Raw genomic sequence first — 19,822 nt, 5'->3', positions numbered from 1 at the left:
GCACACAGACACTCCTAACATTACCAAAGAGGAATATGTTAAAAAATAAGGGATATGAAATGGTTTACTGTATGTAAACCATGTCTCATATCCTGTCGGGCTTTGCTATAAGGAGATAGCAAAAGTCGGCAATTGAATTACCGGCTTTTCTGCTACCTAGCTCTGTATTATGTATAAATGTATATATAATATATATGTCTCAATGACACACACAAACACACACACACGCACACACACAAACTGTATATATGTTTTCACGAGTATTTGAGCCCATTGAGAAAAAATCGCATCCTCGTGTTGAATACGTATGACTGTTCAGGAACTTTTCTGCATATTACGCCTGTAAAAAATGGACCGTATTTCCCTACGCTAAGTGTGAGGCCGGCCATAGAATGGATTGGACGCCGTGAATCCGCACCATTCAGTGATCACATGCAGAATCACCTGCGTGCAATAGAAGATGCTCTGCTACCAAAGCGCTGCCACTTCTGGATCATGGGCACATAGCCTTAGGCTATATTCACACTTTGCGGATTTTGCTGCGGATCCACAGCGGATTTGACCGCTGCGGATCTGCAGCCGGTTCCCATGAGTTTACAGTCCAATGTAAGCCTATGTGAAACAAAAAACGCTGTGCACATGCTGCGGAAAAAAACGCGCGGAAACGCTGCGGATTACATTCCGCAGCATGTCACTTCTTTTCTGCGGATTTTCACCTGCTCCAATAGAAAACTGCAGATGAAAATCCGCAGAAGAAAACGCAGTAAAAACCGCGATAAATCCGCAGTAAAAACCGCGACGGGTTTTCACTGCGGATTTTGGATTTTGTGAACATAGCCTTACACTGCAGTAGTGGCACGGTGCGAGCATTGGAAGAAAGATGTGTGCTGCTACATCCGGGTCGCGGCCTTAAGCTGTGACTGAACCCTAGCTGCTGTGACACAGACATATAACGTAGGATTATCAGCCATAGACAGAGCTGTTTCCGCTTTCTGCTTTTTGGACTTGCAATGAGTCCTCCGTGTACTAGAGGGCGCTCCTGGGTCATTGACGAATGTGCAGTTGTGCAGTTTTCTTCTTGATTGTTTGGGGAAGAGCTCAGTCTTTGATGGTGTTCATGACCGTGCACAGGAGGTCGTGCCCGTGGCCTGGGTGGTACAATGGTGAGCTATGAGGGGCAGTGCCAGCCTGTACACGGTACTCCCAGCAATCTACCTGCATGTTGGTTAGATATGAAGGACAGTGGTGAAGCCGAGTGTTATTCCTATGGAGGAAGAAACCCGCACAAGCTATTGTTCCCTGGTATCGGCCACTTCAGATTAGGGGAGATTTTCCAGTGTAGCTGGCTGTTGTGCACTGTTCGGGATGCTGCTTTCCCACCCGGATCAGTCTTGCTGGGATAGTGCCCCCCAGTGGTCAGTAATGTGTAGTGTCATGTCCGAGCTGTGTCATACTCGGGAACACACCGACAGTGTATCACTGAGCAGGACACACACCACACACCCTGCATACACACACTTACTACACTACACACACTAGATACACACATATTGCACACACTGCATACACCACACACCCTGCATACACACACGACATACACTACACACATATTGCACACACTGCATACACCACACACCCTGCATACACACACGACATACACTACACACACTAGATACACACATATTGCACACACTGCATACACTACACACACTAGATACACACATACTACACATATACTGCACACACCACATACACTACATACTGCACACACTACACATACACACACTAGATACACACATATTGCACACACTGCATACACCACACACACTGCATACACACACGACATACACTACACACACTAGATACACACATATCGCACACACTGCATACACTACACACACTAGATACACACATATTGCACACACTGCATACACCACACACCCTGCATACACACACGACATACACTACACACACTAGATACACACATATTGCACACACTGCATACACTACACACACTAGATACACACATACTACACATATACTGCACACACCACATACACTACATACTGCACACACTACACATACACACACTAGATACACACATATTGCACACACTGCATACACCACACACACTGCATACACACACGACATACACTACACACACTAGATACACACATATTGCACACACTGCATACACCACACACCCTGCATACACACACGACATACACTACACACACTAGATACACACATATTGCACACACTGCATACACTACACACACTAGATACACACATACTACACATATACTGCACACACCACATACACTACATACTGCACACACTACACATACACACACTAGATACACACATATTGCACACACTGCATACACCACACACACTGCATACACACACGACATACACTACACACACTAGATACACACATATCGCATACACTGCATACACTACACACACTAGATACACACATACTACACATATACTGCACACACCACATACACTACATACTGCACACACTACACATACACACACTAGATACACACATATTGCACACACTGCATACACTACACACACTAGATACACACATACTACACATATACTGCACACACCACATACACTACATACTGCACACACTACACATACACACACTAGATACACACATATTGCACACACTGCATACACCACACACACTGCATACACACACGACATACACTACACACACTAGATACACACATATTGCACACACTGCATACACCACACACACTAGATACACACATATTGCACACACTGCATACACACACGACATACACTACACACACTAGATACACACATATTGCACACACTGCATACACCACACACCCTGCATACACACACTAGATACACACATATTGCACACACTGCATACACCACACACACTGCATACACACACGACATACACTACACACACTAGATACACACATATCGCACACACTGCATACACTACACACACTAGATACACACATATTGCACACACTGCATACACCACACACACTAGATACACACATATTGCACACACTGCATACACACACGACATACACTACACACACTAGATACACACATATTGCACACACTGCATACACCACACACCCTGCATACACACACTTACTACACTACACACACTAGATACACACATATTGCACACACTGCATACACCACACACCCTACATACACACACTACACTACACACATATTGCACACACTGCATACACCACACACCCTGCATACACACACGACATACACTACACACACTAGATACACACATATTGCACACACTGCATACACTACACACACTAGATACACACATATTACACATATACTGCACACACCACATACACTACATACTGCACACACTACACATACACGACATACACTACACACACTTACTACACACACTAGATACACACATACTACACATATACTGCACACACCACATACACTACATACTGCACACACTACACATACACACACGACATACACTACACACACTTACTACACACACTAGATACACACATATTGCACACACTACACATATACTGCACACTCTACACACACACCATACACTGCATACACTACATACTGCATACACATACACACACGACATACACTACACACACTTACTACACACACTAGATACACACATATTGCACACACTACACATATACTGCACACTCTACACACACACCACACACTGCATACACTACATACTGCATACACATACACACACGACATACACTACACACACTAGATACACACATATTGCACACACTACACATACACACTACATACTGCACATATACTGCATACACTGCACACACTTACTACACATACACTAGATACACACATACTGCGCACACTAGATACACACTGCACATACACACTGCATATACTGCATACACTACACACACACTACATATGGAAACAGGAACACATGGGCTACCTGCACAGTGAACAAGTCTGTATGATCATGTTCACACACCACCAAGAAACCTGAAGACACAAAAGAGAATAGTAAAACCAAAAACACTCAGTTTGGAAAAATGTTGCAGTAATCCGCAAGTGCTAGTAAAAGATGTAAAAAACAGGGTATTTGGTTGATACGTTTTTTGCAAAAAATGTATACTAAGCTGCTCTACCAATCTTCACGGTATACCCTTATCAGAGCAGTCCTAACTAATGTATGCAATCCCTATCTGATGTATTTAAAAACCTGATCATCTGTATATAACCTGTGTGAACAGGGTTCAGAGAGGAAAAATCCATGTGTGCATACAGGGCAGAACAGCTTTTGTGCAGATAGCCCAAGAGGAGTGGTGGAACCCCCCAGTCTTGTAGACACAAGAGAACAATTATGGAAACAGGAACACATGGGCTACCTGCACAGTGAACAAGTCTGTATGATCATGTTCACACACCACCAAGAAACCTGAAGACACAAAAGAGAATAGTAAAACCAAAAACACTCAGTTTGGAAAAATGTTGCAGTAATCCGCAAGTGCTAGTAAAAGATGTAAAAAACAGGGTATTTGGTTGATACGTTTTTTGCAAAAAATGTATACTAAGCTGCTCTACCAATCTTCACGGTATACCCTTATCAGAGCAGTCCTAACTAATGTATGCAATCCCTATCTGATGTATTTAAAAACCTGATCATCTGTATATAACCTGTGTGAACAGGGTTCAGAGAGGAAAAATCCATGTGTGCATACAGGGCAGAACAGCTTTTGTGCAGATAGCCCAAGAGGAGTGGTGGAACCCCCCAGTCTTGTAGACACAAGAGAACAATTATGGAAACAGGAACACATGGGCTACCTGCACAGTGAACAAGTCTGTATGATCATGTTCACACACCACCAAGAAACCTGAAGACACAAAAGAGAATAGTAAAACCAAAAACACTCAGTTTGGAAAAATGTTGCAGTAATCCGCAAGTGCTAGTAAAAGATGTAAAAAACAGGGTATTTGGTTGATACGTTTTTTGCAAAAAATGTATACTAAGCTGCTCTACCAATCTTCACGGTATACCCTTATCAGAGCAGTCCTAACTAATGTATGCAATCCCTATCTGATGTATTTAAAAACCTGATCATCTGTATATAACCTGTGTGAACAGGGTTCAGAGAGGAAAAATCCATGTGTGCATACAGGGCAGAACAGCTTTTGTGCAGATAGCCCAAGAGGAGTGGTGGAACCCCCCAGTCTTGTAGACACAAGAGAACAATTATGGAAACAGGAACACATGGGCTACCTGCACAGTGAACAAGTCTGTATGATCATGTTCACACACCACCAAGAAACCTGAAGACACAAAAGAGAATAGTAAAACCAAAAACACTCAGTTTGGAAAAATGTTGCAGTAATCCGCAAGTGCTAGTAAAAGATGTAAAAAACAGGGTATTTGGTTGATACGTTTTTTGCAAAAAATGTATACTAAGCTGCTCTACCAATCTTCACGGTATACCCTTATCAGAGCAGTCCTAACTAATGTATGCAATCCCTATCTGATGTATTTAAAAACCTGATCATCTGTATATAACCTGTGTGAACAGGGTTCAGAGAGGAAAAATCCATGTGTGCATACAGGGCAGAACAGCTTTTGTGCAGATAGCCCAAGAGGAGTGGTGGAACCCCCCAGTCTTGTAGACACAAGAGAACAATTATGGAAACAGGAACACATGGGCTACCTGCACAGTGAACAAGTCTGTATGATCATGTTCACACACCACCAAGAAACCTGAAGACACAAAAGAGAATAGTAAAACCAAAAACACTCAGTTTGGAAAAATGTTGCAGTAATCCGCAAGTGCTAGTAAAAGATGTAAAAAACAGGGTATTTGGTTGATACGTTTTTTGCAAAAAATGTATACTAAGCTGCTCTACCAATCTTCACGGTATACCCTTATCAGAGCAGTCCTAACTAATGTATGCAATCCCTATCTGATGTATTTAAAAACCTGATCATCTGTATATAACCTGTGTGAACAGGGTTCAGAGAGGAAAAATCCATGTGTGCATACAGGGCAGAACAGCTTTTGTGCAGATAGCCCAAGAGGAGTGGTGGAACCCCCCAGTCTTGTAGACACAAGAGAACAATTATGGAAACAGGAACACATGGGCTACCTGCACAGTGAACAAGTCTGTATGATCATGTTCACACACCACCAAGAAACCTGAAGACACAAAAGAGAATAGTAAAACCAAAAACACTCAGTTTGGAAAAATGTTGCAGTAATCCGCAAGTGCTAGTAAAAGATGTAAAAAACAGGGTATTTGGTTGATACGTTTTTTGCAAAAAATGTATACTAAGCTGCTCTACCAATCTTCACGGTATACCCTTATCAGAGCAGTCCTAACTAATGTATGCAATCCCTATCTGATGTATTTAAAAACCTGATCATCTGTATATAACCTGTGTGAACAGGGTTCAGAGAGGAAAAATCCATGTGTGCATACAGGGCAGAACAGCTTTTGTGCAGATAGCCCAAGAGGAGTGGTGGAACCCCCCAGTCTTGTAGACACAAGAGAACAATTATGGAAACAGGAACACATGGGCTACCTGCACAGTGAACAAGTCTGTATGATCATGTTCACACACCACCAAGAAACCTGAAGACACAAAAGAGAATAGTAAAACCAAAAACACTCAGTTTGGAAAAATGTTGCAGTAATCCGCAAGTGCTAGTAAAAGATGTAAAAAACAGGGTATTTGGTTGATACGTTTTTTGCAAAAAATGTATACTAAGCTGCTCTACCAATCTTCACGGTATACCCTTATCAGAGCAGTCCTAACTAATGTATGCAATCCCTATCTGATGTATTTAAAAACCTGATCATCTGTATATAACCTGTGTGAACAGGGTTCAGAGAGGAAAAATCCATGTGTGCATACAGGGCAGAACAGCTTTTGTGCAGATAGCCCAAGAGGAGTGGTGGAACCCCCCAGTCTTGTAGACACAAGAGAACAATTATGGAAACAGGAACACATGGGCTACCTGCACAGTGAACAAGTCTGTATGATCATGTTCACACACCACCAAGAAACCTGAAGACACAAAAGAGAATAGTAAAACCAAAAACACTCAGTTTGGAAAAATGTTGCAGTAATCCGCAAGTGCTAGTAAAAGATGTAAAAAACAGAGTATTTGGTTGATACGTTTTTTGCAAAAAATGTATACTAAGCTGCTCTACCAATCTTCACGGTATACCCTTATCAGAGCAGTCCTAACTAATGTATGCAATCCCTATCTGATGTATTTAAAAACCTGATCATCTGTATATAACCTGTGTGAACAGGGTTCAGAGAGGAAAAATCCATGTGTGCATACAGGGCAGAACAGCTTTTGTGCAGATAGCCCAAGAGGAGTGGTGGAACCCCCCAGTCTTGTAGACACAAGAGAACAATTATGGAAACAGGAACACATGGGCTACCTGCACAGTGAACAAGTCTGTATGATCATGTTCACACACCACCAAGAAACCTGAAGACACAAAAGAGAATAGTAAAACCAAAAACACTCAGTTTGGAAAAATGTTGCAGTAATCCGCAAGTGCTAGTAAAAGATGTAAAAAACAGGGTATTTGGTTGATACGTTTTTTGCAAAAAATGTATACTAAGCTGCTCTACCAATCTTCACGGTATACCCTTATCAGAGCAGTCCTAACTAATGTATGCAATCCCTATCTGATGTATTTAAAAACCTGATCATCTGTATATAACCTGTGTGAACAGGGTTCAGAGAGGAAAAATCCATGTGTGCATACAGGGCAGAACAGCTTTATATTACATTATATTACATTACATTTATATTACACATATACTGCACACACCACATACACTACATACTGCACACACTACACATACACGACATACACTACACACACTTACTACACACACTAGATACACACATACTACACATATACTGCACACACCACATACACTACATACTGCACACACTACACATACACACACGACATACACTACACACACTTACTACACACACTAGATACACACATATTGCACACACTACACATATACTGCACACTCTACACACACACCATACACTGCATACACTACATACTGCATACACATACACACACGACATACACTACACACACTTACTACACACACTAGATACACACATATTGCACACACTACACATATACTGCACACTCTACACACACACCACACACTGCATACACTACATACTGCATACACATACACACACGACATACACTACACACACTAGATACACACATATTGCACACACTACACATACACACTACATACTGCACATATACTGCATACACTGCACACACTTACTACACATACACTAGATACACACATACTGCGCACACTAGATACACACTGCACATACACACTGCATATACTGCATACACTACACACACACTACATATACTGCATACACTACTCACACACTACATACATACTGCATACACTACACACACACTGCATTCACTACACACATTCCTACACATACTGCACACAAACATACTGTGCATACACTGAATACACTACATGGACACACACCATATACACTACACACTACATACTGCATACACTACACACATTTAATACACACTACGCACACACTGCATACACTACGCACACACTGCATACACACACTACATGCACACACTATACATTGTTTAACCCCTTCCTGCCATAGCCATTTTTTCTGCTATATCGCCAGAACTGATGTAGTTGTGAATGGCAGCCATTATTTTACTATATAAATAGTATGACTTGCCAGCTTCCTTCTCCCAGTGTGACTGAGGAGATGCCGCCTTTTATATTTTTTATTGTTGTGTTGTTGTTTTTTTTAAATTAAAACATAACAAAAACTTGATGTGTGTCACCTTTTCTGAGACCCATTCCTTTTTTTACGTTGCTGGAGCCTCGTGGGGCTTGTATTTTTTGTTTTTGGCGGTGTAAGCTGGGAGAGTGTCACTTTGCTCAGCACATGCACTGACATGGGACCCGTTGACAGTATGGCTAGGGCATGTACTGGAGGCAGGGAGAGGAGACCTGTCACTCAAGGAGGATGGGGCGGGAAGAAGCAGCTTCAACATTTGTTTTCTCTGAAACACTGCGTCGTTTCCCAGTAAAATATACAGGGCTGCAGTAATGGAGCCACTCTGATTCTTGCTGCCAGTAGATTGGCAGCAATGTGGATCAGTGCACAGGTTCCATTTAACACAGTCATGTTGGACATGAAGCCCCATGTATTATTATGAGGTCCATAGATTGCAAAAATATATGCGCTTTATATGGTTGAATCTTGATATTTGGATGTCATAGAGGAGTTCCTTTAGAAACTTACACCCCTTCTTGTTTTTTAATGTACAAGTAAAGAAAACTACAGTGGTAGACCAAGCCTGCCCACGGGTGTATTGGCCTCCCTCCCAGGCTAAGAGCATCCCCCTCATCCGCCCCAGAAATGGCGCATCCAGAAGATGGATGAAAACTGGCGCTTAGCTTCACTCTTCCCACTTGCCTTGGTGCGGTGGCAAGTGGGATAATAGGGTTGTTGTCAGCTGTTTTATGGCTGCTGACATCAAGCCCATAGGTAAGTAATGGAGAGGCATCTATAAGACGCCTCCATTACTAACCCCAGTCATATTGTAAAAATACACAGCCAGAATAAAGTCCTTTAATTGAAAGAAAGACAAACTATTTGAAATAAGCACACCCCACCTTCTTATTTATTACTGGAAAAAATAAAATAGTAAAACACCATATTCTTCACCTGTCCGACGACAATCCATTTGTCCCACGAACAACTCCATCTCTGCTCCATCAGGAATGCTTGGTCGAGCGGTGACATGGTGCGACTGCTCAGCCAGGAATCCAGGAGACACTGAGCTGAGCTTGGGACGCAGCTTGTTGTGAATTCTGTGGCCAAGCTCCCTCCTGTGGTCGTGAGTGGTACTTCGGCTGGTTCTGTCTATGAGCTTCCTTTGGTGGATGAGAGTGGTACTGCGGCTTCTGAGTTTCCTTCCTCAGGTGATGAGGTTAAGTCGTTAGGTGCTGCTCTATTTAACTCCACCTGGTGCTTTGATCCTGGCCTCCAGTCAATGTTCTAGTATTGGTCTTGCTTCCTCCTGGATCGTTCCTGTGGCCTGTCTATCCTGCATAAGCTAAGTTCTGCTTGTGTTACTTTTGTTTGCTATATTTTCTGTCCAGCTTGCTATATTGGTTTTTCTTGCTTGCTGGAAGCTCTGAGACGCAGAGGGAGCACCTCCGTACCGTTAGTCGGTGCGGAGGGTCTTTTTGCCCCTCTGCGTGGTTGTTTGTAGGTTTTTGTGTTGACCGCAAAGCTATCTTTCCTATCCTCGGTCTATTCAGTAAGTCGGGCCTCACTTTGCTAAATCTATTTCATCTCTGTGTTTGTATTTTCATCTTTACTCACAGTGATTATATGTGGGGGGCTGCCTTTTCCTTTGGGGAATTTCTCTGAGGCAAGGTAGGCTTATTTTTCTACAGGGCTAGTTAGTTTCTCAGGCTGTGCCGAGTTGCATAGAGAGCGTTAGGCGCAATCCACGGCTACCTCTAGTGTGGTGTGATAGGATTAGGGATTGCGGTCAGCAGAGTTTCCACGTCTCAGAGCTCGTCCTATGTTTTTGGTAATTGTCAGGTCACTTTGTGTGCTCTGAACTTCAAGGTCCATTGTGGTTCTGAATTACCTGTTCATAACAGTACTGGAGGCCCAAAGTACTAATGCTTCTCAATAGAGGGAAAAGAGAAGTTCTGAGACCATTTTTTTTTCTTTGCACTGTGTTCTGTCTATCTTTTCCCCTTTACATCTGGGTGGTTCAGAACACAGGTGTGGACATGGACATTCAGGGTCTGTCCTCTTTGATGGATAATCTCACTATAAGTGTACAGAACATTCAAGATTTAGTGGTTCAGAATCCTATGTTAGAACCTAAAATTCCTATTCCTGAGTTATTTTCTGGAGATAGAGCTAAGTTTTTGAATTTTAAAAATAATTGTAAACTATTTCTGGCTTTGAAACCCCGCTCCTCTGGTGACCCAGTTCAACAAGTTAAGATCATTATTTCTTTATTACGTGGCGACCCTCAAGACTGGGCATTTTCCCTTGCGCCAGGAGATCCTGCATTATGTAATATTGGTGCGTTTTTTCTGGCGCTCGGATTGCTGTACGACGAACCTAATTCAGTGGATCAGGCAGAGAAAAATTTGCTGGCTCTGTGTCGGGGTCAGGATGAGATAGAGATTTATTGTCAGAAGTTTAGAAAGTGGTCCGTGCTCACTCAATGGAATGAATGTGCGCTGGCAGCTATTTTCAGAAAGGGTCTCTCTGAAGCCCTTAAAGATGTCATGGTGGGATTTCCTATGCCTGCTGGTCTGAATGAGTCTATGTCTTTGGCCATTCAGATCGGTCAACGCTTGCGTGAGCGTAAATCTGTGCACCATTTGGCGGTATTATCTGAGCATAAACCTGAGCCTATGCAGTGCGATATGAATTTGACCAGAGCTGAAAGGCAAGAACACAAACGTCAGAATGGGCTGTGTTTCTACTGTGGTGATTCCACTCATGCTATCTCCGATTGTCCTAAGCGCACTAAGCGGTTCGCTAGGTCCGCCACCATTGGTACGGTACAGTCGAAATTTCTTTTGTCCGTTACTTTGATCTGCTCTTTGTCTTCCCATTCTGTCATGGCATTTCTGGATTCAGGCGCTGCCCTGAATTTGATGGACTTGGAGTTTGCTAGGTGCTGTGGGTTTGTCTTGGAGCCCTTGCAGTGTCCTATTCCATTGAGAGGAATTGATGCTACGCCTTTGGCCAAGAATAAGCCTCAGTATTGGACCCAGCTGACCATGTGCATGGCTCCTGCGCACCAGGAGGATATTCGCTTTTTGGTGTTGCATAATCTGCATGATGTGGTGGTGTTGGGGTTGCCATGGCTACAAGTCCATAACCCAGTATTAGATTGGAAATCTATGTCTGTGTCCAGCTGGGGTTGTCAGGGGGTACATGGTGATGTTCCATTTCTGTCTATCTCATCATCCACCCCTTCTGAGGTCCCAGAGTTCTTGTCTGATTACCGGGATGTATTCGATGAGCCCAAGTCCAATGCCCTACCTCCGCATAGGGATTGTGATTGTGCTATCGATTTGATTCCTGGTAGTAAGTTTCCTAAGGATCGACTGTTTAATTTATCTGTACCTGAGCACGCCGCTATGCGGAGTTACGTGAAGCAGTCTTTGCAGAAGGGTCATATTCGCCCGTCATCGTCGCTATTGGGAGCGGGGTTCTTTTTTGTGGCCAAGAAGGATGGCTCGCTGAGACCTTGTATTGATTACCGCCTTCTAAATAAAATTACGGTCAAATTTCAGTACCCCTTGCCGCTGCTGTCTGATTTGTTTGCTCGGATTAAGGGGGCTAGTTGGTTCACCAAGATAGATCTTCGTGGTGAGTATAATCTTGTGCGTATTAAACGGGGCGATGAATGGAAAACAGCATTTAATACGCCCGAAGGCCATTTTGAGTACCTGGTTATGCCATTCGGGCTTTCTAATGCTCCATCAGTGTTTCAGTCCTTTATTCATGACATCTTCCGAGAGTACCTGGATAAATTCCTGATTGTATACTTGGATGATATTTTGGTCTTCTCGGATGATTGGGAGTCTCATGTGAAGCAGGTCAGAATGGCGTTCCAGGTCCTGCGTGCTAATTCCTTGTTTGTGAAGGGGTCAAAGTGTCTCTTTGGTGTTCAGAAGGTTTCATTTTTGGGGTTCATTTTTTCTCCTTCTACTATCGAGATGGACCCTGTTAAAGTTCAGGCCATTTATGATTGGACTCAGCCAACATCTCTGAAGAGTCTGCAGAAGTTCCTGGGCTTTGCTAATTTTTATCGTCGCTTCATCAATAATTTTTCTAGTATTGCTAAACCGTTGACTGATTTAACCAAGAAGGGTGCTGATGTGGTCAATTGGTCTTCTGCTGCTGTGGAAGCTTTTCAGGAGTTGAAGCGTCGTTTTTCTTCTGCCCCTGTGTTGTGCCAACCAGATGTTTCGCTTCCGTTCCAGGTCGAGGTTGATGCTTCTGAAATTGGAGCAGGGGCTGTTTTGTCGCAGAGAAGTTCTGATTGCTCGGTGATGAAACCATGCGCCTTCTTTTCCAGGAAATTTTCGCCTGCTGAGCGAAATTATGATGTTGGCAATCGAGAGTTGCTAGCCATGAAGTGGGCATTCGAGGAGTGGCGTCATTGGATTGAAGGAGCTAAGCACCGCGTGGTGGTCTTGACTGATCACAAGAACTTGACTTATCTCGAGTCTGCCAAACGGTTGAATCCTAGACAGGCTCGTTGGTCGCTGTTTTTCTCCCGTTTTGACTTTGTGGTTTCGTACCTTCCGGGCTCTAAAAATGTGAAGGCGGATGCCCTGTCTAGGAGTTTTGTGCCCGATTCTCCGGGTTTGCCTGAGCCGGCGGGTATTCTCAAAGAGGGGGTAATTTTGTCTGCCATCTCCCCTGATTTGCGGCGGGTGCTGCAAAAATTTCAGGCTAATAGACCTGACCGTTGCCCAGCGGAGAAACTGTTTGTCCCTGATAGGTGGACAAATAAAGTTATCTCTGAGGTTCATTGTTCGGTGTTGGCTGGTCATCCTGGAATCTTTGGTACCAGAGATTTGGTGGCTAGACCCTTTTGGTGACCGTCTCTGTCGCGGGATATGCGTTCTTTTGTGCAGTCCTGTGGGATTTGTGCTCGGGCTAAGCCCTGCTGTTCTCGTGCCAGTGGGTTGCTTTTGCCCTTGCCGGTCCCGAAGAGGCCTTGGACACACATCTCTATGGATTTTATTTCGGATCTCCCCGCCTCTCAAAGAATGTCGGTCATTTGGGTGGTTTGTGATCGCTTCTCTAAGTTGCTCCATTTGGTACCCTTGTCTAAATTGCCTTCCTCCTCTGATTTGGTGCCATTGTTTTTCCAGCATGTGGTTCGTTTACATGGCATTCCAGAGAACATCGTTTCTGACAGAGGTTCCCAGTTTGTTTCGAGGTTTTGGCGAGCCTTTTGTGCTAGGATGGGCATTCATTTGTCTTTTTCCTCGGCTTTCCATCCTCAGACAAATGGCCAGACTGAACGAACCAATCAGACCTTGGAAACATATCTGAGATGTTTTGTTTCTGCTGATCAGGATGATTGGGTGTCCTTTTTGCCTTTGGCTGAGTTCGCCCTTAATATTCGAGCCAGCTCGGCTACTTTGGTTTCGCCGTTTTTCTGCAATTCTGGGTTCCACCCTCGTTTCTCTTCAGGGAAGGTTGAGTCTTCGGACTGTCCTGGTGTGGATACTGTGGTGGATAGGTTGCAGCAGATTTGGACTCATGTAGTGGACAATTTGACTTTGTCCCAGGAGAAGGCTCAACGTTTCACTAACCGCAGGCGCTGTGTGGGTCCCCGACTTCGTGTTGGGGATTTGGTTTGGTTGTCATCTCGTTATATTCCTATGAAGGTTTCCTCTTCTAAATTTAAGCCTTGTTTCATTGGTCCATATAGGATTTCTGAGGTTCTTAATCCTGTGTCTTTTCGTTTGACTCTTCCAGCTTCTTTTTCCATCCATAACGTGTTCCATAGGTCATTGTTGCGGAGATACGTGGCACCTGTGGTTCCATCTATTGATCCTCCTTCTCCGGTTTTGGTTGAAGGGGAATTGGAGTATATAGTGGAGAAGATTTTGGATTCTCGTGTTTCGAGACGGAAACTCCAGTATCTGGTTAAGTGGAAAGGTTATGGTCAGGAAGATAATTCCTGGGTCTTTGCCTCTGATGTCCATGCTGCCGATCTGGTTCGTGCCTTTCATGTGGCTCATCCTGGTCGGCCTGGGGGCTCTGGTGAGGGTTCGGTGACCCCTCCTCAAGGGGGGGGTACTGTTGTGAATTCTGTGGCCAAGCTCCCTCCTGTGGTCGTGAGTGGTACTTCGGCTGGTTCTGTCTATGAGCTTCCTTTGGTGGATGAGAGTGGTACTGCAGCTTCTGAGTTTCCTTCCTCAGGTGATGAGGTTAAGTCGTTAGGTGCTGCTCTATTTAACTCCACCTGGTGCTTTGATCCTGGCCTTCAGTCAATGTTCTAGTATTGGTCTTGCTTCCTCCTGGATCGTTCCTGTGGCCTGTCTATCCTGCATAAGCTAAGTTCTGCTTGTGTTACTTTTGTTTGCTATATTTTCTGTCCAGCTTGCTATATTGGTTTTTCTTGCTTGCTGGAAGCTCTGAGACGCAGAGGGAGCACCTCCGTACCGTTAGTCGGTGCGGAGGGTCTTTTTGCCCCTCTGCGTGGTTGTTTGTAGGTTTTTGTGTTGACCGCAAAGCTATCTTTCCTATCCTCGGTCTATTCAGTAAGTCGGGCCTCACTTTGCTAAATCTATTTCATCTCTGTGTTTGTATTTTCATCTTTACTCACAGTCATTATATGTGGGGGGCTGCCTTTTCCTTTGGGGAATTTCTCTGAGGCAAGGTAGGCTTATTTTTCTATCTTCAGGGCTAGTTAGTTTCTCAGGCTGTGCCGAGTTGCATAGGGAGCGCTAGGCGCAATCCACGGCTACCTCTAGTGTGGTGTGATAGGATTAGGGATTGCGGTCAGCAGAGTTTCCATGTCTCAGAGCTCGTCCTATGTTTTTGGTAATTGTCAGGTCACTTTGTGTGCTCTGAACTTCAAGGTCCATTGTGGTTCTGAATTACCTGTTCATAACAGCAGCTTCAGTGATGAGTGGTAATGTAATAGAGGTTACCGCAGGTCACAGCCAGCGTTTTTCACGCTCAGTTCAGCCGAGTATCCTTCATGACGTCACCGCTAGCATCGTGAGGCTAAGCGCTAGATTTATTGATGCACCATTTGTAGGGCTGATGTTCTTAGCCTTGGGGGGGGCAATATCTCTGGCCCCTTCCAAGGCTATTAATATCAGCCCACAGCTGTTGCTTAGCCTTTGCTGGTTTGACTTTATAGGGGGACCCTACTTCATTTTTTCTCTGGGGTCTCCTGTAAACTTAACAAGTAAAGGCTAAGCAAACAGCTGTGAGCTGTTATTAATAGCTTGAGAACCTTTTGGGATATTGGCCACTTTCCCAGATTATTAAAATCGGCCCCCAGTGGTTGACTTTCCCTCTGCTGGTTATGAAAATTACATGGGAGCCCATGCCATTTTTTATTTTTAATTATATATTGTATACACGATGTATACAGTGGGTGCCAAATACAACTCTCCTCATTGTCGCATGGTCGCGCTGATCTCAGAGAGACCATGCGGCAATTATATGAGCTGCCTTCAGCACCCGTCACATGTTAACAGCATGAACTGTACCACTTTTTCCCATGCGCCGGTTCGTGTCACATTGATGACACGCGTGTGGGACGTTTTGTGGCCCGTTCTACTGATAAAGAAAATGGATATGTCAGCGTGTTTTGCCCACGGACACACGGTCCATGGAAACACACTGACATGTGCACAGACCCATTCATTTGAATGGGTCTACGTGTGTAAGTGTCTCCGGTACATGTGAAAACTGTCACCACACGTACCGGAGACACTGACACATGAAGGAGGCTTAAGGCTACATTCCCATAATGAGCTTTTGGTGAGTTTTTGATATTGTAGAATTTCTGCACCTATTATTTAAATTAGGTTACTTGTGGTTTTTTATGGCGTTTTCTGTGTTCTTTTTTAGGTGTGTTTTTTGATGCTGCCTTTTTTGTCTTTTTGGTATGTCATGCTTTAAATAAAGCTGTTTTTGATAATTCCTGTTTATCGGTCGTCCATGACAGCACCACAGAGAGAGGGGGGATCTGCCCTTCAGGAACAGGAAACCTACAGATACATAAGGCACCTCTCCCACGCATCAGTTGGTTTCCTGTTCCTGTAGGACAGGTTGCCCTACAGATATCTGCAGTTTTATCTGTAAATACCCAGGCTGGCTGTCCAACTCAGGTAGCGAGGGGGTCTCCTACCTCGGGCAGTTCGGGTCCCTGGAAGCACCACGGTGGGTCCGGGTAGAGCTCCACGACAGTGAGCGGTGCAGGGAGGAGCGGAATCCAGAGGAGGTCCGTCTCCAGATGCCAGTGAAGGTAAGTATTTTCTTCCCCTCGGGGGTCTGTCCAGTCTCCTGGTGCCTCGACTACCCCTGAATCTGGTCATCGTCCCCCGGCAGGGCGGTGTGCGGCGGAGTTGGTCGGTGGCGCCGTGTCCAGGCTTCCCAGCACATCCCTGTGCGCTCTTTCCGGGTGGAAGTGACGCGGCAGGGGGCGGGGACGGGACCGGAGGTTGGATGCAGGCCGGCTTCTGCTGCGAACGCCGCTATGCTGCGGCCGCGTGCAGCGATGGCGTGCGGCGGGGATTGGCCGACGGCGCTGTACCCCAGCTCCCGGCGCATCCCTGTACGTGCTGTCCGGTACCGGAAGTGACACGCAGGGGGCGGGGCTGGGACCGGAAGTCAAACGCCGGCTTCTGCTAGGAGCGCCGCTGTGCTGCGGCCTCATGCAGCGATGGCAGCGTGGGGAGTGGTCAGAGGCCATAGGGGGCGGGGCAGTGACCGGCACGGGGAGGGATGGATACCCTGGCCACACACCTGCACAGAATCCGGATCCGGGGGAAGAGCTATATGTAGCCGAACAGAACGTTGCAAGGCTGCTTGTGAGCCCATCTGCAGCTATGGATGAGCCAGAAGCTGCCGTCGGTCTGCTGGAGCAGGACAGAGCCTCAGAAAGGTCCCATGCAAACCCCCAGCTGAAGACCCACGGACGCAGTAACCAGCCCAGTCGCAAATCTAGACTGAAGGATCCGGTCCGCTCCCCCAGTAATCCGGTACCTACCGCTACTGCCTGGGTAACAGATCTTCGTGAACGTACCCTGATGCAGTCTTTTCCTATGTTTATTTCCTTAGAGGAAAAAACGCGCTAGTAAAGTAAAGAATAAGGAGTGCGCACTATGCGGTTGCCCTTTGCCGGACGCCTACCCTAAGAGACTATGTCAGTCGTGTGTGCGACAGACGGTAGGGAATAATACGATGGGAGCATTGTGTAGCGGTAGCACCAGTTAAATTATATAGGGGCGGCGGTTGGCCTTCATCTGACGGCGTGAATTTTGAGCGGGCACTGTTAAAAGATAGGGGGTTCTCTCCGGGCCTCATTAACACTCTGCTGAAGAGCAGAAAAATAATCACCACAAAAATTTGTCAGGATTTGGAAGAGATTTCTTCAAAACTCGGGTAGTAGCTGGTCAGTCAACACCAATAGACCAGATTTTGGAATTCTTGCAACAGGGGTTGGATGTGGGGTTATCTCCAAATACTCTTAAAGTACAGGTGTCAGCCTTAGGGGCCCTCTTTGACTGCAACATTGCCGAAAATTACTGGGTCAGCAGATTCATCAGGGTGACAAAACGGTCTAGGCCAATGGTGAAGAATAGGGTCATGCCGTGGGACCTAAACCTAGTCCTCTCAGCCATGACAGAGGCCCCATTTGAGCCAATTTCTTCAGCCTCTATTAAAAATCTGTCTCTTAAAGTAGCCTTCCTGGTGGCCCTAACGTCAGCGCGTAGGATAGGCGACAACCAGGCGTTATCCAGGGTTCCCCCTTACATGCAACTTAGGGATGATAGAGTGATACTGTCCCCTGATCCAGCATATCTTCCTAAGGTAGTGTCCAGGTTCCACAGAACACAGGAAATAGTTCTTCCAACTTTTCTCCCTAATCCTACTAATGATAAGGAAAGGAAACTACACACTTTAGATGTAAAAAGATGTATCCTGGAGTATCTAGCAGTGACTGATCCTTGGAAAATAGATAACGCCCCATTCGTGTCCTATCAGGGTAGCGGGAAAGGTCATAGAGCATCAAAATCTACATTAGCTAGATGGATCAGGGAGGCTATTTCGCTGGCATACATCTCAAAAGGCAAACCGGCACCTGGAGGTCTAAAAGCGCATTCCACTAGAGCTATGGCGGCCTCGTGGGCAGAAAGGTTGGAGGTGTCGATCGACCAAATTTGTAAGGCTGCTACTTGGTCTTCTCCAAACACTTTCTATAACCACTATAGAAAAAACCTGGGTGCCTCTTCTGACCTCTCTGTGTAAGGGTGCTGCAAGCCGTAGTCCCTCCCTGTAATTCTCTCTGTGGTGCTGTCATGGACGACCGATAAAGTCTTACTCACCGGTTACCAGTGTTTTTCAGAGTCCATGATAGCAACCGTACATACCCTCCCGTCTTAAGTTCTGGGTGTACACCTCTTCCTTTTTTTGTATAGTCCACTCGTGGTGAATAGTTAGCAGTAGTATCGTTGTATATAAATTATGTTGTTAACCTTGGTGGTCCTCTTGTGCTCTGTAAACCAACTGATGTGTGGGAGACGTGCCGCCCTTATGTATCTGTAGGTTTCCTGTTCCTGAAGGGCGGATCCCCTCTCTCTGTGGTGCTGTCATGGACTCTGAAAAACACCATTAACCGGTGAGTAACTAAGACTTTTTTTGCTTTGAGAAAACATTATTGCTATACTTTCATGCAGATTACATGCGTTTTTTTATGCATTTGCGCCATGGAAGTGCACTAAAAACATGTTCATTTTTTAGCTGTGGATTTTCTACTTCTAATGTAAGTCTATGTTGAAAATCTGTACGGAAAACTCAGTGTTCTCACTAGATAAATTGACATGCTGCGGATTTGAAACCCGCACTACAGGTCAATTTACACAGGGTAAATACGGTAAGTTTTCTAGAAGTCCCATCCACTTTGGTAGAATGGTAAG

At 45.0% G+C, this 19,822-nt stretch overlaps 1 protein-coding gene across 1 annotated transcript in view; it reads left to right on the top strand.

Annotated features, from left to right (window-relative positions):
• Positions 1-1,040: 1,040 nt before the first annotated feature.
• Positions 1,041-19,822, top strand: part of REX1BD (required for excision 1-B domain containing) — a 52,119-nt gene continuing 33,337 nt past the window's right edge. The window contains exon 1 of the mRNA XM_069740536.1: positions 1,041-1,163. Within this exon, the coding sequence (XP_069596637.1) occupies positions 1,161-1,163 (3 nt within the window). The 5' untranslated portion in view covers positions 1,041-1,160. The remainder of the gene's footprint in view (positions 1,164-19,822) is intronic.

Source organism: Ranitomeya imitator, chromosome 1, assembly GCF_032444005.1.
Source record: "Ranitomeya imitator isolate aRanImi1 chromosome 1, aRanImi1.pri, whole genome shotgun sequence".
Lineage (NCBI taxonomy): Eukaryota > Metazoa > Chordata > Amphibia > Anura > Dendrobatidae > Ranitomeya > Ranitomeya imitator.
The sequence above is the reverse complement of the archived record's forward strand: the minus strand, read 5'-3'. Positions and strand labels throughout refer to the sequence as shown.